Source organism: Leucoraja erinacea, chromosome 44 (assembly GCF_028641065.1).
Source record: "Leucoraja erinacea ecotype New England chromosome 44, Leri_hhj_1, whole genome shotgun sequence".
Taxonomy (NCBI): domain Eukaryota; kingdom Metazoa; phylum Chordata; class Chondrichthyes; order Rajiformes; family Rajidae; genus Leucoraja; species Leucoraja erinaceus.
In genome coordinates, this window is record NC_073420.1 from 491,574 (window position 1) to 518,186 (window position 26,613).

General features: G+C 47.0%; 1 protein-coding gene across 2 annotated transcripts; it reads left to right on the forward strand.

Annotated features, from left to right (window-relative positions):
* Positions 1-59: 59 nt before the first annotated feature.
* LOC129714962 (acylphosphatase-2-like) lies at positions 60-20,281 on the forward strand. 2 transcript variants are annotated; one of them, XM_055664749.1, is made up of 5 exons: positions 60-235; positions 1,115-1,274; positions 8,089-8,185; positions 15,655-15,764; positions 19,423-20,281. In XM_055664749.1, the coding sequence occupies exons 1-5, from the start codon at positions 184-186 to the stop codon at positions 19,535-19,537; spliced, it is 534 nt and encodes a 177-aa protein (XP_055520724.1). In that variant the 5' UTR covers positions 60-183; the 3' UTR covers positions 19,538-20,281. The 2 variants fall into 2 exon arrangements, with proteins under 2 accessions (XP_055520724.1, XP_055520725.1); XM_055664750.1 differs by having other exon boundaries at positions 89-173; positions 8,089-8,105.
* The last annotated feature ends 6,332 nt before the right edge of the window (positions 20,282-26,613 follow it).

The window sequence follows — 26,613 nt, forward strand, 5'->3', positions numbered from 1 at the left end:
CACTGGTTGGCTGAGGTGTGCAAGCCATGTACCATTTATATAAGAGTCATACACCACTCAGAATGGAATATATGGCTGGAGCACATGCAAGTACTGGCAGCTGCAGTTTCTGTGGAACAGGACATATATCTCTGATATCTTCTTCTTAGCGAGTCCACACACAGGATTAGAAGGTACACAAAAATGATGGAGAAACTCAGCGGGTGCAGCATCATCTATGGAGCAAAGAAAATAGGTAACTTTTCGGCCCGAAACGTTGCCTATTAGGTCCATAGGCCACAGGGGAGGACCCCTTTATTCTGACTAAAGGTTCTGATTGCCCAAATGCAAGAAGTTGTAGTAGAACAAGGGTTTGGAGAGTGTTATTCTAATGGGCCTGTCCCACTTGGAGATTTTTTAGGCAACTGCCGGCGACTGTCATAGCCGTATACCTGTCATACCCACGTCATAACTGTCATACCCACGTCATCTTTGCGACAACCTACGTCAGGAGAAGTCAAGCTACGCTCATTGGCCTCAAACCCACTGTTGCTGAAAATTTTTCAACATGACCAGAAAGACGCTATGGCTTTTTGCGCGACTGAGGAGACTTCTCCCGTCGAACATGTGGCGACAAACTAGTCGCCTGCAGTTGCCTAAAAAAATTGTCTAACTGGGACAGACCCATGACAGTGAATAGCAAAACGAACAGCTGACCACCATAGCAAATTGAGAAAATCCTGCGTTTTATCACCTGTCAACTTTGGGTGAAAAACAATCTGCAATTAAATTAGTACTGTGTGTTCAAAATGACAGTACATGAGAACATTTCTTTGGGGAAAAAAAATGTTTAAAAAATCAAATGTTGTGATTAATGTACATGTAATATTCTGTTGCAATTTATTTCACCTGAAATGATAAATTGGTGAACAAAACCGTGCCTTGAAATTTCATGTGCAATGTTGTCAGCTCACATAAAATGTATTATAAAGCTCTATAATTAGTTTCTGATGAATATATGTAAATATATTGCAAAGCGAGTTGAACATTATATAATACATTTTCACCATTTTGTAAACACCCCTCATTATCATTCTCTCCTGTGTTTCCTTCCTCTCCCTCTGACTGATGGCAGGATTTTGTTCCCATTCGGATCCTGTAGAGGCTACAGGCAGAAGCAGTGGCTCAGCTCTCAGACGACAGCGCCCTCGTTTGTATGCATCGGCTTCAGAGGATGAGCTCCACCGCCACAGGGCTGAAAACCGTGGATTACGAGATCTTCGGAATTGTACAGGGTTGGTGTGATGCGGGGGGGGGGGGGGCAAGCATTTTTCCTTTTCTCTGCTTTTTAATTTCATTTCATCTCCTTTCTCTGGCTGGAGGAAGGGAGTCAGCTGAAAATAGCCCAGCAAAACTCACAAAAAGGCAGAAGCCATCAGAAAAAGGAGATGCAAGGGAAATTTATCTGCGTTATAAGCCTATTTTGGCAGGTGTGGCTGACAACTCTTTAAGTCAGAACTTTGCACATCTGTGCAAGGCAGTGAATATTTGAATGCCCTTTGCATTTCTAGATTCATCACTTATGCTGTGCTGTAATATTTATTTAAAGGACCGATTTTTGAGCTACAAATACCATAGAGAGTGTTGCACTACGGATAATCTGTAGGAAAAATATGGATTGTAACGAATAATTCCAATGTTACCGAATGTTAAAAAGTACCTGTACAGCATTTAACCGTAGCTGACGTTCCCATAATCCTGTCTGTGTTCAATTGCCTGATGTGAACATGGTACTAAAGATGGCCATGATAGGAACGGACAGGAGGGGAGATAAAATCTGCCTCTCCTAATGCTATCTAGTTGCTCTGGTGAAAGAAGGAACTGGTTTTCACCGAAGGTAGACACAAAATGCGAGAGTGACTCAGCGGGACAGGCAGCGTCTCTGGAGAGAAGGAAAGGGTGATGTTTTGGGTCGAAACCCTTCTTCAGACCGGTCTCGACCCGAAACGTTACCCGTTCCTTCTCTCCAGAGATGCTGCCCGTCCCGCTGAGTTGTTCCAGCATTTTGTGTCTTATCTGCCACCGGATTGAGAAGAACTTTTTTCACACAGAGAGTGGTGAATCTCTGGAACTCTCTGCCACAGAGGGTAGTTGAGGCCAGTTCATTGGCTATATTTAAGAGGGAGTTAGATGTGGCTAAGGGGATCAGGGGGGTATGGAGAGAAGGCAGGTACGGGATACTGAGTTGGATGATCAGCCATGATCATATTGAATGGCGGTGCAGGCTCGAAGGGCCGAATGGCCTACTCCTGCACCTAATTTCTATGTTTCTACGTTTCTATGGATTCACTGCCAAAATAACATGGGATACAGAATAGAAATTTGTTCGGGTGAGATTTCTGTGCAAAGAAAGTAAATAAATAAACACGCTTATTTTGTGTAAACTGACAAAACAGAGACGTGAACAGTCTGCCACATTGCTGAGTCATATGTAGGCCAAGCTGGGTCTACCCTCTCCTGAATACCCATGTTTAACGCGGCACGGTAACACAGAGGTAGAGTTGCTGCCTTACAGTGCTTGTGTAAAAAAAACCACACACCCTAGTGTGTGTAGGATAGTGTTAATGTGCGGGGATCGCTGGTCGGCGCGGCGCGGACTCGGTGGGCCGAAGGTCCTGTTCCTGCGCTGTATCTCTAAACTAAACTAAACTGCACTGTTCACCAGTGAGTAACATGCTGTCTTTTAATTTTTTTTTAAATTATCCTGTTTGGTGGGTGTGTGGTCAGAGATGTTAACTATTCCTAAATATTGATTGTGAAGTAATTCTGTGTGTTCTGTTTCGAAACTTCCCAAAGGAATGCGCTGAAAACTCTCAGACGTCGAGGGTCAGGGTTGGTGCTTTAGAATTTTTTCTCCCTAATGGTGGTGCACTGGTAGAGTTGCTGCTTCACAGCGCCAGAGACCAGGGTTCGATCCCAACCACGGGTGCTTGTCTGTACGGAGTTTGTACCTTCTCCCTGTGACCTGCGTGGGCTTTCTCCGAGATCTTCGGTTTCCTCCCACACTCCAGGTTTGTAGGTTAATTGGCTTGGTGAATGTAAAAATTGTCCCTAGTGGGTGTAGGATAGTGTTAACGTGCGGGGATCGCTGGTCGGCGCGGACCCGGTGGGCCGAAGGGCCTGTTTCCGAACTATATCTCTAAACTAAACAAGAAAAGAGAATAATACACATTATTTAGGTGTTAGAAATGAACTAACGTGATGGATCAGTGGGTGACACAGTAGCAGGAACGATTAGTGCTGCTGCCTCACAGCTTCAGCCACCTGGTTTCCATTCTAAACGTGGGTGCTGTCAGCGTGGAATCTGCACGCTCTCTCTCTCTGACCACGAGCTTTCCCCACGTGCTTCCGTTTCCTCCTTTGTCCCGAAACGTGCTGGTAAACCGCTGTAAATTACCGCTTAGGCAAGTATCAAAACAAGGGAGAACATGTGGGAGGAATAATTTACGAGGCTACAGGGAAATAAGAGGGGTAATAATGGGAATGCCCTGCTGAGAGCCACGAAGGAGCCAGTGAGCCAAATAGCGGCCTGTGTCACAATAAGTAACCACATGAATAAAGATAGAAGTAAATGTCAAACCTGTTTTATTTCTAGTGTTTAAGAGGGAACTGCAGATGCTGGAGAATCGAAGGTTACACAAAAAAGCTGGAGAAACTCAGCGGGTGCAGCAGCATCTATGGAGCGAAGGAAATAGGAAACGTTTCGGGCCGAAACGTTGCCTATTTCCTTCGCTCCATAGATGCTGCTGCACCCGCTGAGTTTCTCCAGCTTTTTTGTGTAACCCTGTTTTATTTCTATCTTTGTCCAGTTCTGATCTAATGAACGTTAACTCTGCTTTTCTTCCCCCTGGTTTCTGTTTGATCTCTTCAGCAGTCCTGGCATTTTCAGTTCTTATTTTCAATGCAGAAATGGAAGTGTTGAATTTAAAAGTAGTGCACAGACTATAATTGTGGAATGTGGTGAGGTTAGGTTGGTCGAGGGAACCATATATCATCAACCAACATTTTAAGAACAAAATAAATAGAAACCGGAGTGATTTATAAGGCCTCTTGAGCCTGATCTATCACTCCATGGAGTCATGAGTAATCCTCTGCCTCATCCACTTTCCCACTCAATCCCCATATGTCGTGCTTCCCCCTTGATCTCCCACTCAATTCCCATATATCTTGGTTCCCTTAAATCCCTCCTCAATTCCCAAATATCTTAGTTCCTTTAGAGTTCACAAATCAGTTCTTAGATATGCACACACGCAAATGTTATCCACCATTTTATATACTAGAGAATTCCAAATATTCCCTCCACGCCCCTAGTTGTAGACCCTCACATTTATCTTGTTAATCCAGCGTTTCTCCTGATTCCTGGGATGTCAGGACTTTCATATGAAGAAAGACTGGATAGACTCGGCTTGTTGTACTCGCTAGAATTTAGAAGATTGAGGGGGGATCTTATAGAAGCTTACAAAATTCTTACGGGGTTGGACAGGCTAGATGCAGGAAGATTGTTCCCGATGTTGGGGAAGTCCAGAACAAGGGGTCACAGTTTAAGGATAAAGGGGAAATCTTTTAGGACTGTGATGAGAAAAACATTTTTTACATAGAGAGTGGTGAATCTGTGGAATTCTCTGCCACAGAATGTAGTTGAGGCCAGTTCATTGGCTATATTTAAGAGGGAGTTAGATGTGGCCCTTGTGGCTAAAGGGATCAGGGGCTATGGAGAGAAGGCAGGTACAGGATACTGAGTTGGATGCCTTGGGGCCTGTTTCCGTGCTGTATCTCTAAACTAAATACCAATTCTTGAGTGTGCTGGGTTTAAAACCAGTGTGTATTTCTGTCCAGTGTTTAAAAAGGAACTGCAGATGTGGGAAAATCGAAGGTAGAAAAAAGTGCTGGAGAAACTCAGCGGGTGCAGCAGCATCTAAGGAGCGAAGGAAATAGGCAACGTTTCGGGCCGAAACCCTCTCTGTCCTCTTGGTGGTGCTGCAAGCCACATATCCGAAAGGCATGCTATTCTGCCCATAACCCGCACAGGACAGGCATCTCAATAATTGCTGCAGAGGTTTAACTTCAGATCTGCAGCAAAAAAAATACAGCAGGATTATTTGTGTGGACTGAGCGTAGTGCAGTTTTATCACCCTTAGCAATCAAGATTAAAGCTTCCTCCGTTAAAAGGGGTCTGACAAGGACTCTTCTCGTATTGGTGATAACGTTTAGTCTTATCTTTGGTCACCGTTATCTCATCAGATTATTCCCTGAGCAGCAGGGGAACAGATGGATTCATCTCACAAAATTGACGATTTATTTTCCAGTGGTGATGGGCGATTGGCTTTGACTGCATAAACGAGGTGTTTATTTATTTTAATGGATTGCTATGCAACGGATGACATATACATGAAGTTTTGTTTAAGAAGGAACTGCAGATGCTGGAACAATCGAAGGTAGACAAAAATGCTGGAGAAACTCAGCGGGTGAGGCAGCATCCATGGAGTGCAGGAAATAGGCAACGTTTCGGGTGGAAACCCTTCAGGGGTTTCGACCCGAAACGTTGCCTATTTCCTTCGCTCCATCGATGCTGCCTCACCCGCTGAGTTTCCCCAGCATTTTTGACATATACATGAAAGTAATTTTCAGCGTTTGCCCAGAGTCACAAACTCTTTCTCAAACTAGTCTATTCCCCTCGCAGTCAACTGTGTGAGATTCAGTCGGATCTCTCACCATCAATGATGTTAAGTTTGATACTAAAATGAACTTTGGACAACATATCTGCTCCATCACCGCCTAATCACTGCCTAATTTCAGTCACGAGACATTGCCCAATTCCAATTTGGTCAGTTTATCAGTGGGGCCACAGAGGGAGATGCGCATTGCTGGTCTCTGAACTCTAACTTAGGATTGAGTCTTGCCATTAATCAGCCCTGCAGAGTAGCAGCCACATTTATCCCACTGCATCTTGCTGTTGACTCTCATCCCAAAACAAACCAACTTCCCTCATTCCTTCTCTCCAGAGATGCTGCCTGTCCCGCTGAGTTACTCCGGCATTTTGCATCCACCTCCGCTTCCCTCAATCATTTGCTTGACAGCAAAAATTACTGGGGCTCCCGCAATTTACATTCAACAGGAGTGTAGACAAAAATGCTGGAGAAACTCAGTTGGTGAGGCAGCATCTATGGAGCAAAGAAAAAAGGCAACGTTTCGGGTCGAGACCCTTCCTCAGACTGATGTGGGGGGACGGGAAGAAGAAAGGAAGAAGCGGAGGCAGTGGGCTGTGGCAGAGGGAAGGGGAGGAGAAAGCAGGGACTACCTGAAATTGGAGAAGTCAATGTTCATACCGCTGGGGTGTAAACCGCCCAAGCGAAATATGAGGTGCTGCTCCTACAATTTACGGTGGGACTCATGCAGGCCAGTAGTGTGATCACTGCCATCTATTTAATCAGTACCAAAGTCAAACATTGGAATAGTTGTGGAGTCACAAGAGACTGCAGACGCTGGAATGAAGAGTCTCGATGCAGGGTCTTGACTTTAAATGTCAGCTGCCCATTTCCTCCCTAGATGCTGCCTGACCCACTGAGTTCCTCCCTAGATGCTGTCTATATTTAAGAAGGAGTTAGATGTGGCCCTTGTGGCTAAAGGGATCAGGGGGTATGGAGAGAAGGCAGGTACAGGATGCTGAGTTGGATGATCAGCCATGATCATATTGAATGGCGGTGCAGGCTCGAATGGCCTCCCCTCCTGCACCTATTTTCTATGTTTCTATGACCCGCTGAGTTCCACTAGCTGCTCTCCTTTTTGGCACTGGATTAATCGTGCTGTGCATTAAATGTCTTCATTGATTAATTTCTAATAAATTAATAGATGTTGCTTTGATAAAATGGTGGAAAAAAAGAACTATACATCTGCTAAACGATTGCAATAAATGCAACACCATTTTCAATAGTTTTTAAGCCTTTGTCTCGTGTTCTCAGCCTAAAGGGCCTGTCCCACTTCACGACCTAATTTTTCATCATGCTAGAAAAGAAGCCACGACCTACTTGATGCCACGGGTACCCACGACTAGCATCACGGCCTAGCTACGACCTCCTACGACCTCGTAACGACCATGCTGCGAGTATGAGTCAAGGGCAAACTCGGCAGAGGTCGTGAAGGTGGGACTGGCCCTTAACTCTAATGGCAAGCAAAGACACAAAATGCTGGAGTAACGCAGCAGGTCAGGCAGCTTCCCTGGAGAACATGACTAGGTGACATTATGGGTGGGAACCCTTCTACAGGCTTTGGTAAACCTTCTATTGGGGGATTGGGTCAAAATTCACCCCGCTACCATGTGAAAACAGCCTAGTTCGCTCGAAAAAATCTGAACAAATATCTCTGGCAGTATATCAATTTTTAACTCGTGATGCAGGTGCTTCTAAAAGGATGGGAATTATCCACCTTTTTCCACGCTATACCTCTAAACTACTCTAATCCAGGCTGCCTCAGTAACCAGGGATGCAATACAAGACATTTGAAGAAGGCTCCCGACCGGAAATGTCACCCATCCATGTTCTCCAGAGATGCTGCCCGACCTGCTGCGTTACTCCAGTGCTTTGTGTACAGATCAACATCTGCAGCTCCTTGTTTCAACATCATTGAGATAGACTGTTCAGTTCAATTCAGAGATACAGAGCGGAAACAGGCCCTTCGGCCCACCAGGTTCACACCATCCTACACACACTAGGGACAAATGACACTTACACCAAAAACACTAATCTACAAACCTGCACTTCTTTGGAGTGTGGGAGGAAACCGAAGATCTCGGTCACGGGGGGAGAATGTACAAACTCCGTACAGACAGCACCCTTGTACGGAGATCGAACCCGGGTCTCTGGCACTGCAAGCCCTGCAAGGCAGCAACACTACCCGCTGCGCCACCGTGAGTTCTGAGCGGGAAATGTATATTTGTGCCCTGTTGCTCACTTTGAGACTGTTGGGGACCTGGGATACATCCCTCAAAAATTGCAGCGGCACTCTCTGTAGGAAATGACGAATGATTTATTTTTATTTCCTTTTCATTTCCAGGTGTCTTTTTCCGAAAGGTAAGATTGCTGACTCCCAACGGGTCTGTTTCTCACCACTATGTCCTCCCTATGTCACACAAGGTACCGGACTGTCAAAAGTGAGTATGTACTCATTGAAGGGGAGGGGGTGCGAATCGATACTTCCAATTTTCTGAGGAATTCTTTTGACTTTCCACGTTCTTCGTGAGTACCGTCGGTCTGCTCAGCACACACAAGTAAACGATAATACTGAATTTGTCTGAAGAAGGGTTTTTAGTTTAGGTAGACAAAAGTGCTGGACAAACTCACCCGCTGAGTTTCTCCGGCACTTTGTCTACCTTCGATTTCTCCATCACTTTTGTCTACCTACCAACATCTGTAGTTCCTTCTTAAGCATTTTTAGTGTAGATAATTGGCCGGTGTAGATTAGTGTGTTAGTACTATATATATATATATATGTTACCATGCAGATGATACATGCTGCACATTCCTTAAGTCACTCAAAAGCAAATAGAACTCTCGGCCTTCTCAAAAGAAATTTTCACGTGTGTAGTACATCCGTCAAAGAGAATGCCTACAAGTCCTTAGTCAGGCTCCAAATTGGAGTATTGTGGAGCGGTATGGGATCCTTTCAACCAGGCAAGGAACTTGCTATCAAAACATGGAGGGGACAGGGGGGGACACACAATTTTTTGGCGGCCACGCGCACTTGCGCACACTCACACGCGCGAGGCTTCGGAGGCTCAATCCAGCGCTAAATGCAGCTCAACTCTGCCTGTCTCGCCGGGTTAACCACAGCCCTGACGGGACACCAGCGCTGCTTCTCCGCGCTGGCCATATTTCCCGCAGGCCCAAACAGGTTAACCTGTCGGGACAGGCAGAGTTGAGCTGGGTTTAGCGCTGCTTCTCTGCGCGGGCCTGAGGGTACAGCTCCCGTCTGACTGACGACCTCTCTGGCCACCCGTGTGAGGGGCACTCAGGTAGGGATGGGACAGCGGGGGAGAGCCGTCCAGGATCGATCCTGGCTGGGGATGAGATGCAGGTCCGTGCCACGTCTCCCTCCTCTAATCACCGCACTCTATCCTCAGTCCCCCCCCCCCCCCCCCCCAACTCCTCCCTCCTCCAATCATCGCGCTGAATCATCATGTCCCGCCCCCATTGCCTGCTGCCCGATGTCTCTCTCGTCCAATCGGCGCCCTACGGGATTGTCGGTCAGCACGGACTCAGTGGGCCGAAGAGCCTGTTTCCACACTGTATCCCTAAACTAAATTAAATTAAAATCTTCCCTCACGAGCGTTTCAGTAACTGACCACCTCCCCCTTTGATCGTATTTTGCCTCTAGGAATTCAAGTCCTCCATCATGTTTGATTGAAGAAGATTGAGAGGGGATCTTATAGATCTTATAGAAACTTACAAAATTCTTAAGGGGTTGGACAGGCTAGATGCAGGAAGATTGTTCCCGATGTTGGGGAAGTCCAGGACAAGGGGTCACAGCTTAAGGATAAAGGGGAAATCCTTTAAAACCGAGATGAGAAGAACTTTTTTCACGCAGAGAGTGGTGAATCTCTGGAACTCTCTGCCACAGAGGGTAGTTGAGGCCACTTCATTGGCTATATTTAAGAGGGAGTTAGATGTGGCCCTTGTGGCTAAGGGGATCAGGGGGTATGGAGAGAAGGCAGGTACGGGATACTGAGTTGGATGATCAGCCATGATCATATTGAATGGCGGTGCAGGCTCGAAGGGCCGAATGGCCTACTCCTGCACCTAATTTCTATGTTTCTATGTTTAGGATTTATTCCATCAGCTAAAGTCCATTGCAGCATTGTAGGGTCTGTCTGCCTATTCAAATGGCTGCCAGCGATTCTTTGACACTGTTTTGAAAGCAGCAGGGAGCTCTTTCTTCTCAACCCACCAAGCCAGTGAACTCCTCAGATCAGATTAGTCAAACTTGAGCTCCCCTTCACAGATCCATTCAGGTGAAGCTGATTTTATCCAGAAGACATCGCTTGATGGCCTTTTTGAATGAAAGATAATGCAACTTTGTCCACGTTTTCCAAATACCCGCCATGGGCAAGCAATCTCGACTGCTACTTATCAGAAAATCATGGTGTATGGCCTGTGACTCTTCCCATGCCTGGCAGCTGAGGCACCTAGCCCCTGGCGCAAGCTCTGAAAATACATAATGTGTAAGAACGAACTGCAGATGCTGGATAAAATCAAAGGTAGACACAAAATGCTGGAGTAACTCAGCGGGTGAGGCAGCATCTATGGAGAGAAGGAACAGGCAACGTTTCAAACATCGCCCATTCCTTTTCTCCAGAGATGCTGCCTCATCTGCTGAGTTAGACAATAGGTGCAGGAGTAGGCCAGCACCGCCATTCAATGTGATCATGGCTGATCATCCCCAATCAGTACCCCGTTTCTGCCTTCTCCCCATATCCCCTGACTCTGCTATCTTTAAGAGCCCTATCTAGCCCTCTCTTGAAAGTATCAAGAGAACCGGCCTGAGGCAGAACTCCACAGACTCGCAACTCTCTGAGAGGCCCAGCGCAAAGTGGAGGAGCAGCACCTCATATTTTGCTTGGGTAATTTACACCCCAGCGGTATGAACATTGACTTCTCTAATTTCAGATAGCCCTTGCTTTCTCTCCATCCCCACCCCCCCTCTCTCCCAGTTCTCCCACCAGTCTTACTCTGTTGGAGAAAACCCACGGGGGGGGGGGAGAACGTACAAACTCCGTACAGACAGCACCCGTAGTCGGGATCGGACCCGGGTCTCCGGTGCTGCATTCGCTGTAAGGCAGCAACTCTACCGCTGCCACCACCGTGACCGAAGTTCGGGATGAGCGCAAAAGAAGACCCAAGCAGTCAGCAGCATATGTGAAGTGAGATGATGATGCTGTTCGTTCTCATGAAGGCAATTATAAGGCACTTCTTACAAAGCGGATTTCTGGTGCAGATTTTTTCACTTACATGCTCGTGGAGTATAGACCACCAGTAATAGCCCATCTTAATTGCGCCAGAACTAAGGAACCAATTAAAAGCCTGCCGCATCTGGAGTCGAGTGACAGGATAAGCAAGCCAGATTTCCTTGCCTCGGGGGCTTTAGTGAGCCAGATGGGATTTTATGATAATCCAGTTGCTACCTGCCCACCATTACAGATAATAGCTTTTCGTTTCAAATTCATTTGATTAACTCAATTTACTAAGTTCCAACTGGAGTGATACGGTGTGGAAACAGCCCCTTCGGCCAAACTTGCCCACACCGGCCAACATGTCCCAACCACACTAGTCCCACCTGCCAGCATTTGGTCCATATCCCTCCAAACTTGTCCTATCCAAGTATCTGTCTATCTGTCTCTTGAAATGTTGGGATAGTCCCAGCCTCAAGTACCTCCTCTGGCAGCTTGTTCCATGCACCCACTACCCTTTGTGTGAAAAAGGTTACCTCTCAGACTCCTATTAAATCTTTTCCCCTTCACCTTAAACCTATGTCCTCTAGTCCTCGATTCCCCTACTCTGGGCAAGAGACTCTGTGCATCTACTCGATCTATTCCACTCATGATATTATACACCTCTATAAGATCACTCCTTATCATCCTGCGCTGCAGGGAATAGTCCCAGCCTGCTCAACCTCTCCCTGTAGCTCACACCCTCTAGTGCTGGCGACATCCTCGTGAATATTTTCTGTACATTTACTTAAGTCCCTGAACTGAGTAGCTTTCTGAGACACTTCAGGGAGCAGGAATGATTCAACCACTCTCCTGTGGTTTAAAGCCACAGATAGGCCTGACTGGGTTAGGATAGCAGACTTCCGTACCCGAACTACATCAGTGAAGCTGATCCGTTACTATGACAAATATTTAGTTTCATGGTCACTATTGATGATATCAGCTTTTTTTTCCCCTCCAGATATATTCATAGAAACATAGAAATTAGGTGCAGGAGTAGGCCATTCGGCCCTTCGAGCCTGCACCGCCATTCAATATGATCATGGCTGATCATCCAACTCAGTATCCCATACCTGCCTTCTCTCCATACCCTCTGATCCCCTTAGCCACAAGGGCCACATCTAACTCCCTCTTAAATATAGCCAATGAACTGACCTCAACTACCCTCTGTGGCAGAGAGTTCCAGAGATTCACCACTCTCTGTGTGAAAAAAGTTCCTCTCATCTCGGTTTTAAAGGATTTCCCCCTTATCCTCAAGCTGTGACCCCTTGTCCTGGACTTCCCCAACATCGGGAACAACCTTCCTGCATCTAGCCTGTCCAACCCCTTAAGAATTTTGTAAGTTTCTATAAGATCCCCTCTCAATTTTCTAAATTCTAGAGAGTATAAACCAAGTCTATCCAGTCTTTCTTCATAAGACAGTCCTGACATCCCAGGAATCAGTCTGGTGAACCGTCTCTGCACTCCCTCTATGGCAAAGGCACTATTCCTGTGCCTTTGCCCACAGAAAATCAGTATTGACACGAAAATTTCCCTCAGATCATCCGCGGTGATGCGGATACAAGTGGTGATTGAAATGGCTTTGGGTTTCTCATTATGTCATGTACTCTTCATTTGGGCAGAGACTGTTGATGGGCAAATCAGAGTATCATTGAGTCTTATAGAAACTTACAAAATTCTTAAGGGGTTGGACAGGCTAGATGCAGGAAGATTGTTCCCAATGTTGGGGAAGTCCAGGGCAAGGGGTCACAGCTTAAGGATAAGGGGGGAATCCTTTAAAACCGGGATGAGAAGAACTTTTTTCACACAGAGAGTAGTGAATCTCTGGAACTCTCTGCCACAGAGGGTAGTTGAGGCCATTTCATTGGCTATATTTAAGAGGGAGTTAGATGTGGCCCTTGTGGCTAAGGGGATCAGGGGGGTATGGAGAGAAGGCAGGTACGGGAAACTGAGTTGGATGATCAGCCATGATCATATTGAATGGCGGTGCAGGCTCGAAGGGCCGAATGGCCTACTCCTGCACCTAATTTCTATGTTTCTATGAGTTACAGCACGGAAACGGACCCTTCGGCCCAACTTGTGCATGCCAACCAAGACGTCCCATCTACACTATTCCCACCTGCCCATGTTTGGCCCATATCCCTCCCAACCTTTCCTATCCATGTACCTGTCCAAATGTCTATTAAATGTTGTGATTGTACCTGCCTTAACTACCTCCTCTGGCAACTTGTTACACATACCCACTACCTTATGCGTATCAGCTTGGGGGGAATTCTCCGATGTTGGGGGGGAGTCCAAAACAAGGGACCACACACACAGTTTAAGAATAAGGGGTAAGCCATTTAAAACGGAGACGAGGAAACACTTTTTCACCCAGAGAGTTGTGAGTCTGTGGAATTCTCGGTGGAGGCCGGTTCTCTGGATACTTTCAAGAGAGAGCTGGATAGGGCTCTTAAAGATAGCGGAGTCAGGGGATGTGGGGAGAAGGCAGGAACGGGGTACTGATTGTGGATGATCAGCCATGAAGACATTGAATGGCGGTGCTGGCTCAAAGGGCCGAATGGCCTACTCCTGCACCTATTGTTTATGAAATTCTTTAGTCAGAGGGTGGAACATGGTCTAATTCTGTTCCAATGTCTTAAGGTCTTCAGGGGATGTGGGGAGAAGGCAGGAACGGGGTACTGATTGTGGATGATCAACCATGAATGGCAGTGCTGGCTCGAAGGGCCGAATGGCCTACTGCACCTATTGTCTATGGTCTATTAGCTGTGAGTCCAGCCAGGAGTTGTTTCACCTGTCCTACTCTGATTGCTGCTCTGCCTATCTTTGCACTTGTTCTGACATTGGGAGGGGATGGCAGATGGCTCTGAATGTCTCGTTCTACTGAGAATGCGGTTGGGTAATGAATCACCACAGTCACCATTTTGTGTGACACAGGGCCTGATGGTAGGGAGGAGATTCCATCAATCCACAGTAGTTGCTGCTTTCACTTTGCCCCAAGGTTTCAGTGTGATCGCATCCACACTCACCACTCCATCTGTTCCAACTTCTCTTTGTGCAGAACTTAAAAGTTACAGTGCTTCTTGGCTTCCCTTCTAGTTTTGTTTAGTTTGGAAATGCAGTGAGGAAACGAGTCCCTTCGGCCCATCGAGTCGTCACCCACCAGCGATCACCCTGTACATTGGCGCTATCCTACAACGCCCCAAGGCCAATTTACAATTTTAACCAAGCCAATTAACTGAGAACAATCGTTCCAGGTGCGACAGAGGTTTACCTGCATCTCTTCCAACCTCATCTATTGCGTCCGCTGCTCTAGATGTCAGCAGATCTATATCGGTGAGACCAAGCGGAGGTTGGGCGATCGTTTCGCCGAACACCTCCGCTCGGTCCGCAATAACCAAGCTGACCTCCCGGTGGCTCAGCACTTCAACTCCCCCTCCCACTCCGTCTCCGACCTCTCTGTCCTGGGTCTCCTCCATGGCCACAGCGAGCAGCACCGGAAATTGGAGGAACAGCACCTCATTTTCCGTTTGGGGAGTCTGCACCCCGGGGGCATGAACATCGAATTCTCCCAATTTTGTTAGTCCTTGCTGTCTCCTACCCTTCCTCAGTCCCCCTGCTGTCTCCTCCCATCCCCCAGCCTTCGGGCTACTCCTCCTTTTCCCTTTCTTGTCCCCACCCACCCCCGCCCCCGATCAGTCTGAAGAAGGGTTTCGGCCCGAAACGTTGCCTATTTCCTTCGCTCCATAGATGCTGCTGCACCCGCTGAGTTTCTCCAGTTTTTTTGTGTAACTGAGAAACCTGCTCCTCTTTTCCAAAGATCCCATAGCGAGCAAAATAGATCACTCTACGTTAAAGACATTGTACGGCCATGGGCAGATTCATGGGTAATTTTCGGCCCCATTTCCGTAACCAAAGATCCCGTAGCGGAGCAAAGATACTAGTGCGGAGACGGAAGCCGGTTACGGAAACATCCTCGTAAAAATAAAAGTTCTGTGGTAAAAAATCTTCTCATTTTCAGAATTATAATTTATTAACACAAACTGTTCCCACGCAACGTTGATTACACTGCGAGTCGGGTCGGGTCGGGTCGGGTTACTGAAATGGATGAAAAAAAATCCATGTTCGGCTCCGTTGCGTACTACACGTCAGCCCATTGCAGTTAGCAGGAGTGGTCTATCTTGCTCCGCTATAGGATCTTTGGCCTTTTCCGTGTGGGAGGAAGCCGGAGCACCCGGAGAAAATCCACTCGCTCACAGGGAGAACGTGCAAACTCCACACTGGCAGCCAGGATCGAACCTGGGTCTCTGGTGCTGTAAGGCAGCAACTCTACCGCTGCGCCACCGTACCCTACAAACCTGTATGCCTTTAGAGTGTGCGAGGAAACCGGAGCTCCCAGAGAAATCCCACAAGGTCACGGGGAGAACGTGCAAACACCACAGTGACAACACCCGTGGTCAGGATCGAACGCGGGTCTCTGGCGCCCCAAGGCAGCAACTCTACCGCTTGCGCCACGGTGCCCCTGCGCACTGTTTTTTAAACTATCTCAAATCATCATTCCTCACAATCTTACCGTTGTGAGGAACCTGTCTCGGACTCGTTTGTAACGTTTTCTCCTCTCTGTTTTTATTCTTCAGTACACGGTGGACCAGGCCCAAAAACTAGGCCTGGTTGGCTGGGTGAAGAATACGACAGAAGGCACGGTGGCCGGTCAAGTGCAGGGCTCAGCGGATAAAATAGACAGCATGTAAGTAGCACGAGGTGGGATCGCGGCGGCCATCTTCAACGCACACGCGACAAGATGTGTATTCGGTGACACGATTCACCGCTGGACTTTATTAATCGCCAAACAAAAATAGAAGCCGGAAAAGGCATACGGAACGTGAACCCTGGCACGACGGCTGATCCTGAAGTCCCCGTTCCCCCCCACCCCTTTATTCTTCTATACCACGAGCGTTTGATAACATATAGTCAGCGTTTGACAGCAACGGGCCTATATTCGCTGGAGTGCAGAAGAATGACAATAGACAATAGGTGCAGGAGTCGGCCATTTGGCCCTTCGAGCCAGCACCGCCATTCAATGTGATCGTGGCTGATCATCCCCAATCAGTACCCCGTTCCTTGCCTTCTCCCCATATCCCCTGACTCCGCTATCTTTAAGAGCACGATCTAGCTCTCTCTTGAAAAAGCATCCAGAGAACCTGCCTCCACCGCCCTCTGAGGCAGAGAATTCCACACTCACCACTCTCTGTGAGAATGAGGGGGGGGACCTCATTGAAACGTGCAGAATAGTGAAAGGCTTGGATGTGGAGAGGATGTTTCCACTAGTGGGAGAGTCTCGGACCAGAGGTCACAGCCTCAGAATGAAAGGTTCTTTTAGGAAGGAGATGAGGAGGAATTTCTTTAGTCAGAGGGTGGTCTTCTTTTCGTGTCCATCTTGTTACAAATGTCATCGCGCATCCTGAAAGGGACGCAAACTTCCGGCGGCAATCAATGGAAGCCATCACTTGTCGCAATAGATGTTGGTGGTAGCAGAATTGGCTCAGGATACTTCCAGTTTCCAGCCCAGCTACGTGGACACTTCTAACATGGGGCATGTCGGAGGGTGGTGAATCTGTGGAATTATTTGCCACAGATTGCTGTGGAGGCCAATTGAGTGGATATTTTTAAGGCAGAGATGGATAGATTCTTTATTATTACGGGTGTCCGAGGTTATGGGAAGAAGGTTGGAGAAAGGGATTGGGGGGGAGAGATAGATCAGCCATGATTGAATGACGGAGTAGACTTGATGGGCCGAATGGCCTAATTCTTCTCCTATCACACGATCTTATGATTTTATGACCTTAGTCTCCTGGTTGATCAAAAGTCTCTCATTCCTAATCTTGGGTGAGGTTTTGGGTCGAGACCCTTCTTCAGACCCGAAACGTCACCCGTGCCTTCTCTCCAGAGATACTGCTTGTCCCGCTGAGTTACTCCAGCATTTTGTGCCTATATCTTTGATTTAAACCAGCATCTGCAGTTCTGTGGTACACATTGCTTTATGGTAGACACAAAATGCTGGAGTAACTCAGCGGGTCAGGCAGCATCTCTGGAGAGAAGGAATGGGTGACGTTTCTGGGCGAGATCCTTCTTCAGAGTGAGAGTTGGGGGAGAGGGAGACACAGAGATATGGAAGGGTAAGTTGTGGAAGCCAAATCACTGGATGGATTTAAGAGAGAGTTATATAGAGCTCTTGGGACTAGTGGAATCAAGGGATATGGGAAGAAGGCAGGCACGAGTTATTGATTGGGGACGATCAGCCATGATCACAATGAATGGCGGTGCTAGTAAGAAGGGCCGAATGGCCTCCTCCTGCACCTGTTTTCTATGTGAAAATGAGACATTAAAGGGGACAAAGCTCAAGGAAAATGTTGAATAGAACATTGTTAGCAACTGGAAGGTGACAACCAAACGTGGCCACAAAATGCTGGAGTAACTCAGCGGGTCAGGCAGCATCTCTGGAGAGCTTTATGGTAAGTTGGCGTAAGTTAGAAATGGCCTATTTAAATTATATACCTCTTCGGCACAAAATCAGTTAAAGTTTTCTTTCAATAAAAATCTAAGTTTAGATTACCAATTAAATTAATGGGCAAAATTAGCAAAACTGTGCTTTTGGATATTTCCACAATTTTCTGGACACAAAGATCTTTTTAAAGATTTGTCCCGACTCTTAAGAATAAACTAGGGCAGATATCTGCTATTTTTAGAAAGATCATTTAGCACAAAGTTGGAAATTCATTGTGTGAATGAGGTCATATTATAGATGTGCAGTATTTGTGGAAAAGAATGATTTTCCTGAAAGCTGCCACCAGGGTTGGATTCATAAGATGGATGCCACCCATTCATAAGATGGATGCCACCCCATTCATTAAATGAATGCCACCCCATTCATAAATACAATCGAGATTACGCTCTGAACCGTATTATACAGAGTCATCCGGTTATACAGCGTGGAAACAGACCCTTCGTCCCAACATGTCCCAGCTACGCTAGTCCCATCTGCCCTCATTTGGCCCATATCCCTCCAAACCTGTCATATCCATGTACCTGTCTAACTGTTTCTTAAACGTTGGGATAATCCTTGCCACAACCACCTCCTCCGGCAGCTCGTTCCATACCCCCACCACCCTCTGTGTGAAAAAGTTACCCCTCAGATTCCTATGAAATCTTTTCCCCTTCACCTTAAACCTATGTCCTCTGGTCCTCGACTCCCCAACGAATGGCCTACTCCTGCACCTATCTTCTATGTTTCTGTGTTACGGGGAGACGGCAGGAGAATGGGGTTGGGAGGGAAAAGTAGATCAGCCATGATTGAATGGCGAAGCAGACTTGATGGGCCGAATGGTCTCATGCTGCTCCTCTGTCTTAAGATCTTACAGTATACAGTGGCTTGCAAACGTTTTCATACCCCTTGAACTTTTCCACATTTTGTCACGTTACAACCACAAACGTAAATGTATTTTATTGGGATTTTATGTGATAGACCAACACAAAGTGGAGCATAATTATGAAGTGGAAGGAAAATGATACATGGTTTTCAAATTTTTTTACAAATAAAAAACTGAAAAGTGTGGCGTGCAAAAGCTACTTCCCCACAGCCATCAAGCTATTAAACCTGGCTCGGACAAAACTCTGATTATTAATAACCACTTTCTGTTATTTGCACTTTACCAGTTTATTTATCCATGTGTGTATATATTTATATCATGGTATATGGACACACTTATCTGTTTTGTAGTCAATGCCTACTATGTTTCAACAACTAAGTTACAGAGATAGGTTGAATAAGTTAGGTCTTTATTCTCTGGAGCGCAGAAGGTTAAGGGGGGACCTGATAGAGGTCTTTAAAATGATGAGAGGGATAGACAGAGTTGATGTGGACAAGCTTTTCCCTTTGAGAATAGGGAAGATTCAAACAAGAGGACATGACTTCAGAATTAAGGGACAGAAGTTTAGGGGTAATATGAGGGGGAACTTCTTTACTCAGAGAGTGGTAGCGGTGTGGCATGAGCTTCCAGTGGAAGTGGTGGAGGCAGGTTCATTGGTATCATTTAAAAATAAATTGGATAGGCATATGGATGAGAAGGGAATGGAGGGTTATGGTATGAATGCAGGCAGGTGGGACTAAGGGGAAAAAAAGTTGTTCGGCACGGACTTGTAGGGCCGAGATGGCCTGTTTCCGTGCTGTAATTGTTATATGATTATATGTTCTGTTGTGCTGAAGCAAAGCAAGAATTTCATTTTTGTCCACCGATTTTCCAGCATCTGCAGTTCCTTCTTAAAGAGTTTTATTGCCATGTGTCCCAGAGAGGACGATGAAAATGCCTGTTTGATTTTCCATTTATTTCTTCTGTTTCTCATTGCAGGATGGATTGGCTGAGGTCCGTGGGCAGCCCAAAGTCTCGGATTGACCAAGCCCATTTCTCCAACGTGAAAAACGTCTCCAACCTGGAGTTTAACGATTTTACAATCAGACACTAAACCTGAGGCGCCGCAAGATCCGACGCTCGTCGTGATCGCTGACTTCACTGCTCTTGTCATCCAGCTGGGAGGAAAGGGTGAATATGAGTGATTTGGGAAGGAAACAGGAATATGTGTTGGTTGCTCTCCGTAGAGTTGCCCTGTAATTTTCACATCAAATCTAAACCTCCCATCTTTTGTCGTCTTGACGGTCGCCTCACGTCAATGTATTGACAACGTCGAGTGTTCACTGTTTTTGCAACACTGTCGGTTTTTCAAGATGGCTTCCCAGTGAGAGATGTCGCTGGGAGAAGATCCGTTCTTTGCCTCCGGGAAAATCTGGCCAAATTTTTCTCTGTTCGTGCACTCTTCCCAAAGTTTTATTAGTGACTGAGGCACAATCGAATCTGAATGCATGCAAAGAAAATTACTTGATCATATTTGTTTTCTCGCTGTTAGAAGTGGCCCCATTCTTGTTGGCCACTGTTTTTGACGGGGTTACTTTAATGGAGGGCACGGAGGATTTCACGGCTGTGGAGTCGAAACCCAAAGCACCCAACTCCGACTCCTTGATTTGTTGTGTATCCGACCCTGACCCCGACCCCTAGGATCGCCGCAGCCCTGTAAAATACAGGAGTATCTCTTATTTGAGCAGATTTGCATTTGGTAATGTGGGGGCGTTTGAAGAAAAATGACCACATCCTTGAATTATTTTGTTCAAAGTGCTTAAATCTGGACTACATTAAACCAGAACCTTAACCATAATTGTGAGACTTGTCTGGACTTTATACTTAGATAATAGACTAAAGGTGCAGCAGTAGGCCATTCGAGCCAGCGCCGCCATTCAATGTGATCATGGCTGATCATCCACAATCAGCACCCCGTTCCTGTCTTCTCCCCATATCCCTTGATGAGTACTAGATGAGCCTGTTTAAAGAGTGGGGGAAGTTGAAGCATCTGACGGCACAGTGGCACAGCAGTAGAGTTACCGCCTTACCGCGCTTTCGGCGCCAAAGACCCAGTTTCAATCCCGACTACGGGTGCTGTCTTCTTAAGTTAGTACGTTCTCCCCGCCTGGGTTATCCCCGAGATCTTCGGCTTCCTTCCACATTCCAAAGACGTGTAGGTTTGTAGGTTAATTGGCTGATCGGCGCTGACTTGGTGGGTCGAAGGGCCTTTTCCGTGCTGTATCTCAATACTAAAAAAAACTCAGAACTAAAAGTCGTTTTGCAAGAAAGATTGCACCTGTGGACAGGATATGTGTATGAAGTCAGGCCATTCTCGAGCCTGCACCGCAATGTTCTCATGAGTTGTTGATCCCCTTAGCCAAGGGCCACATTATCATTTCCACTGGCTTGCCATCTATCACCCAGCCTAATATTGCACTAGCATTTTTACCTGCCTTAAGGGACTGTCCCACAGTTAAGATATTGTCGTACCCCCTGTATGGTCGTGACCCGTTTACTCCTACTCTTTGCTCCTACTCCTACTCTTTGCTACTACTTGTCCTCTTTGCTCCTCCTCCTACTCTCCTACTCCAAAGAGTTGTATCTTTTTCTAGACGCCGCTGGATTTTCAACATATAGAAAATTTTCGGCGACCTGCTGCGACTATGACGGGTGCCGGCAAGTCACCGAAAAAATCGCCTAAGTGGGACAGGCCCTTCTGTTGTTCTGATATCTGGCAACAGGGTTTAGATTTTCTTGAAATGCCACTGGATCCTCAAGCATTCGGCGGCACGGTGGCGCAGCGGAAGAGATCCGGGTTCGACCCTAACTACGGGCGCTTGTCCGTACGGCGTTTGTGCGTTCTCCCCGTGTCCTGTGTAGGTTTCCCCCTAGAGCTCTGGTTTCCTCCCACACTCCAAAGAAGTCCGGGTTTGTCAGCTAATTGGCTTGGTATAAATTGTAAATTATCCCCAGTGTGTGTGGGATAGGGCAAATGCGCGGGGAGCGCTGGTCGGCACAGACACGGTGGGCCGAAGGGCCTGTTTCTACGCTTTATCTCTAAACTATACTAATCCAGGCTGCCTCAGTAATCAGGGATGCAACGCAAGGCTCCCAACTGGAAACGTCACCTATCCATGTTCTCCAGAGATGCTGCCCGACCTGTTGAGTTACTCCAGTGCTTTGTGTATCAGTATATCAGTATCAGTATATCTTTATTGTTATTTCCTGAGTACTCACATACCCAGAGGAAACAAAAAAACGTTGCTCAACCAGTGTCCATTCAGTGTGCAGTGCAAATAACAACAAGTAAATGGAAATAAAAATACATATATCATGAACAAATTAAATTAAACACTCTACTCTCTACTAAACATCAACAGGCGTTCCGATCGTATTGGACCAGCATTGCATGTATTGACCAGCATCTGCAGTTCCTTGCTTCGAGATCATTCAGATAGACTGTTCAGTTCAATTCAGAGATACAGAGCGGAAACAGGCCCTTCAGCCCACCGAGTCCGCGCCGACCAGCGATCCCCGCACATTAACACTGCCTTACACACACTAGGGACAATTTTGCATTGATTCCCGAGCCAATTAACCTGCAAATCTGTACGTCTCTAGTGGGGGAGGAAACCGAAGATCTCGGAGAAAACCCACGCAGGTCGCGGGGAGAACGTACAAACTCTGTACAGAGAAGCACCCGTAGTCGGGATCGATCCCGGTACGGCAGTATTTCTGAATGTCCTGATTCTGTGTTGGCATTCTCTGTGATAGATGCATTCGCTGCTTGGGTAGCAATCGCCTGTCCCAGTGTGGCTTTTTAAAGGCTTGAGAAGAGACCGTACTAAAAGTATGCCACACAAGTAGGACAAGGGAGCACAGGTTAAAACTGGTCAGAAGCAAACTGTGGAACGCCACTTGTATGGATCTTTATAAAACAAAGGTATATGGAAAACACGGAATGGATTTCTGGATTAAGGATGGAAAATTATTTTAGTTTAGAAATAGTGAGAAATCTCCAACTTCAAGTAACCGCGGGCATTCCCTCTCTCTCCGTCCCTCCCCCACCCAAGTTGCACCAGCTTCTCGTTCTCACCCAACAACCAGACAACAACGGCCTGTTTCCTTCATCACCGTTACATTGGGGAAAGACATTCTTGCCATAGAGGGAGTACAGAGAAGGTTCACCAGACTGATTCCTGGGATGGCAGGTCTTTATATGAAGAAAGACTGGATAGACTCGGCTTGTACTCGCTAGAATTTAGAAGATTGAGGGGGGATCTTATAGAAACTTACAAAACTCTTAAGGGGTTGGACAGGCTAGATGCAAGAAGATTGTTCCCGATGTTGGGAAAGCCCAGGACAAGGGGTCACAGTTTAAGGATAAGGGGGAAGTCTTTTAGGACCGAGATGAGAAAAACATTTTTCACACAGAGAGTGGTGAATCTGTGGAATTCTCTGCCACAGAGGGTAGTTGAGGCCACACAGTTCATTGGCTATATTTAAGAGGGAGTTAGATGTGGCCCTTGTGGCTAAAGGGATCAGGGGGTATGGAGAGAAGGCAGGTACGGGATACTGAGTTGGATGATCAGCCATGATCATATTGAATGGCGGTGCATGCTCGAAGGGCCGAATGGCCTCTACTCCTGCACCTATTTTCTATGTTTCTATCTCTGACCCCTCACCTTGGCAAATGGTGTGAAAATGTTTTTCCTCATCTCGGTCCTAAAAGATTTCCCCTTTATCCTTAAACTGTGTGACCCCTTGTCCTGGACTTCCCCAACATCGGGAACAATCTTCCTGCTTCTATCCTGTCCAACCCCTTAAGAATTTTGTAAGTTTCTATAAGATCCCCCCTCAATCTTCTAAATTCTAGTGAGTACAAGCCGAGCCTATCCAGTCTTTCTTCATATGAAAGTCCTGACATCCCCGGAATCAGATGATCTTGCCCGCTCGCTTGCTGGCCCTTGCAGTGCACATTTCATCAATGGGAGGGGGAAGGTTGCAGCCAAAAACCTTCTCAGCTGGTCGGACGATTCGCTGCAGCCTCCGGATGTCGTGCTTGGTGGCTGAGCCAGACCAGATGGTGGAGAAGGTGAGGACAGAGTCTACGATGGCCGTGTAGAATTGGACCGTCATTGCCTGTGGCAATGGCGGTCCAATTCTATTTACGGGAAGGCAGTGGTATTCCCAATAAACCAGATTCCACGACCCTTTAACAGGAAAACCTTGTTCTTGCCTGTCTTTGATGTTGCAACGGCAGGGGGTTGGGAAGTCGGGCCAGCTAGAGGGGAGCACTGGTTCATGTTGCTCTGTAGTAAAGAGAAGGGCCGATCCTCACTGCAGAATCCCGGGGAGTTGCTGGGGATTTGCAGATTGTGGAGTGGAGTTTGTTAGCTTTGACAGGGGAGGCCATCTGGCCTTTGTTGCACCCGGCGACACAGCTGTTTCCTGGACTCTTACAGTCGGCTGACCAGAACTAGAACGGCCAATTTGAAAAGCCCTTGCAGAGGAGCGAGGAGAGAGGAGGCAGTCCGCTAAGGGCCTGTCCCATGATGCGAGTTTACCCAAGAGCTCCCCCGAGTTAAAAAAAAATCTCAAACTCGTGGTACTTCATCACGAGTATTTTTTTACTCTTGGAAATTTTTCATACTGTTGAAAAAACTTCACGAACTTACCCCTTTTCCTGAGTACCTGCCGTTAGCGTTACGAGCCGCAACGAGACATCCACGAGCTCCGACGTACATCATACGTACTTACCACGAGTTTGATTTTTCTATTAAACTCGGGAGAGCTCTTGTGTAAATTCGCATCGTGGGACAGGCCCTTTAAGATGTGCAGGAAGGAACTGCAGATGCCGGTTTTGAACCGAAGATAGACACAGAAGGCTGGAGTAGCTCAGCGGGTCTCTGGAGAAAGGGTGGAGGTGACGTTTCGGGTCGAGACCCTTCTTCAGACCGAGAGTCGGAGGGGGGGGAAGGGGAGCGAGAGATACGGACGGGCGATATAGAGAGACACAGAACAAATGAATGGGACGTTATGCAAAAACGTTACGATGATCAGGGAAAAGTGGAGCCCACAATGGTCCATTGTTGGCTGTGGGCTAGGTGACAAAGAGGTATACAGACGATGAAACTCAACAGGACAGCAGATTAACTCGAGTCGGAGGGAGACAGAGAGAGGGGATGCAAGGGTTTACTTGAAGTGTCTCTTGTCTCTTATACACTGGAATTTAGAAGGATGAGAGGGCATTTTGTAGAAACATATAGCATTATTAACAAGCCAGATGCAGGAAAAATGCTCGCCATGTTGGGGGGAGTCCTGAACCAGGGGCCACACACAGTTTAAGAATAAGGGGGAGGCCATTTAGGACTGAGATGAGGAAAAACCTTGTCACCCAGAGAGTTGTGAATCTGTGGAATTCTCTGCCACAGAGGACAGTGGAGGTCGATTCACTGGATGTTTTCAAGAGAGAGTTAGGATAGAGCTCTTAAAGATAGCGGATAAAGTCAAGGGATATGGGGAGAAGGCAGGAACGGGGAACTGATTGGGGAAGTCCAGGACAAGGGGTCACAGCTTAAGGATAAGGGGGAAATCCTTTAAAACCGAGATGAGAAGAACTTTTTTCACACAGAGAGTGGTGAATCTCTGGAACTCTCTGCCACAGAAGGTAGTTGAGGCCACAGTTCATTGGCTATATTTAAGAGAGAGTTAGATGTGGCCCTTGTGGCTAAGGGGATCAGGGGGTATGGAGAGAAGGCAGGTACGGGATACTGAGTTGGATGATCAGCCATGATCATATTGAATGGCGGTGCAGGCTCGAAGGGCCGAATGGCCTACTCCTGCACCTAATTTCTATGTTTCTATCAGCCAGTTTGTAGTTTGTTTTTTGCACAATCCGCGAGCATCGCCACTTTTCCTTTCACTGCACAGCTCGAATAGACTTGACGTGATCGTATTGAATGGTAGTGCTGGCTCGAAGGGCCGAATGGCCTACTCTTGCACCTGTTTTTTTATGTTTCGAAGTCTCAGCATCTGTAGTTCAGATGGTGTAACTAAATCGGCCCAGACCTTCATCGATTCATGAGCCCCCATAGGGAGATGCATGTGGTTCTGGATACTGGTTGAGAACAGGACTCGTCTAATCCACAAACGCTTCGAAGGGCAATGACATGGCATCACGTTAATCCCTGGCAAGATCCCAGTAAAACCTTTTTTTTTAAATCAAAAAATGTAACCAAACCAAATCAAATCAACCTTTATTGTCATCTTGCAAAGCAACAGTTGTACAGTACAAAATGAGAAGACATTTCCCAGGGAATACTGGAGCATCGCACATCAAACATATAACATTTCACACGTAATAACAGTAAATACAATCCAGCCTCTGATGAAACAGTATAAATAGTTAAAAGCAGGTAAAACAGCAACAGTAAATACAGTCATTAAAATGTCCAGGGAACGCAAAAAAGCTGGAGAAACTCAGCGGGTGCAGCAGCATCTACGGAGCGAAGGAAAAAGGCGACGTTTCTCAGAGATTTTTTCAGGCAGCAGCTCAATTATTAAAAAACGATATTTAGCATCCAAGAAAACAGAGCAGAATCCACCAACATAATACAAGACAAACGCATAAACTACTGTGCAAGGATGCATTCCACCCCGCGGTGCCCAGCGGGCTCAGAAATCCCCCATGGCGTCTGCGGACAGCGAGTGGACCCTCTCTAACACCACAGTTTCAGAATAAGGGGTCGGCCATTTAGAACGGAAATGAGGAAACACTTTTACTCACAGAGAGTTGTGAGTCTGTGGAACTCTCTGCCTCAGAGGGCGGTGGAGGCCGGTTCTCTGGATGCTTTCAAGGGAGTGCTAGATAGGGCTCTTAAAGATAGCGGAGTCAGGGGTTATGGAGAGGAGGCAGGAACTGATTGGGGGGGGGATGATGATCAGCCATGATCACTTTTAATGGCGGTGCTGGTTCGAAGGGCCGAATGGCCTACTCCTGTGTCTATGGTCGCCTGGGTGCAGACCTAACCCCGGAAAATGGCCGTCTTCCGCCTGGCGCCGTGACTCGCGGATGGCCAGCTTGGCCAGGCCCAGTAGCAAACCCTGACCAGCGCATCCTCGGGCCTCTACCCTCGCCCCTAGGCA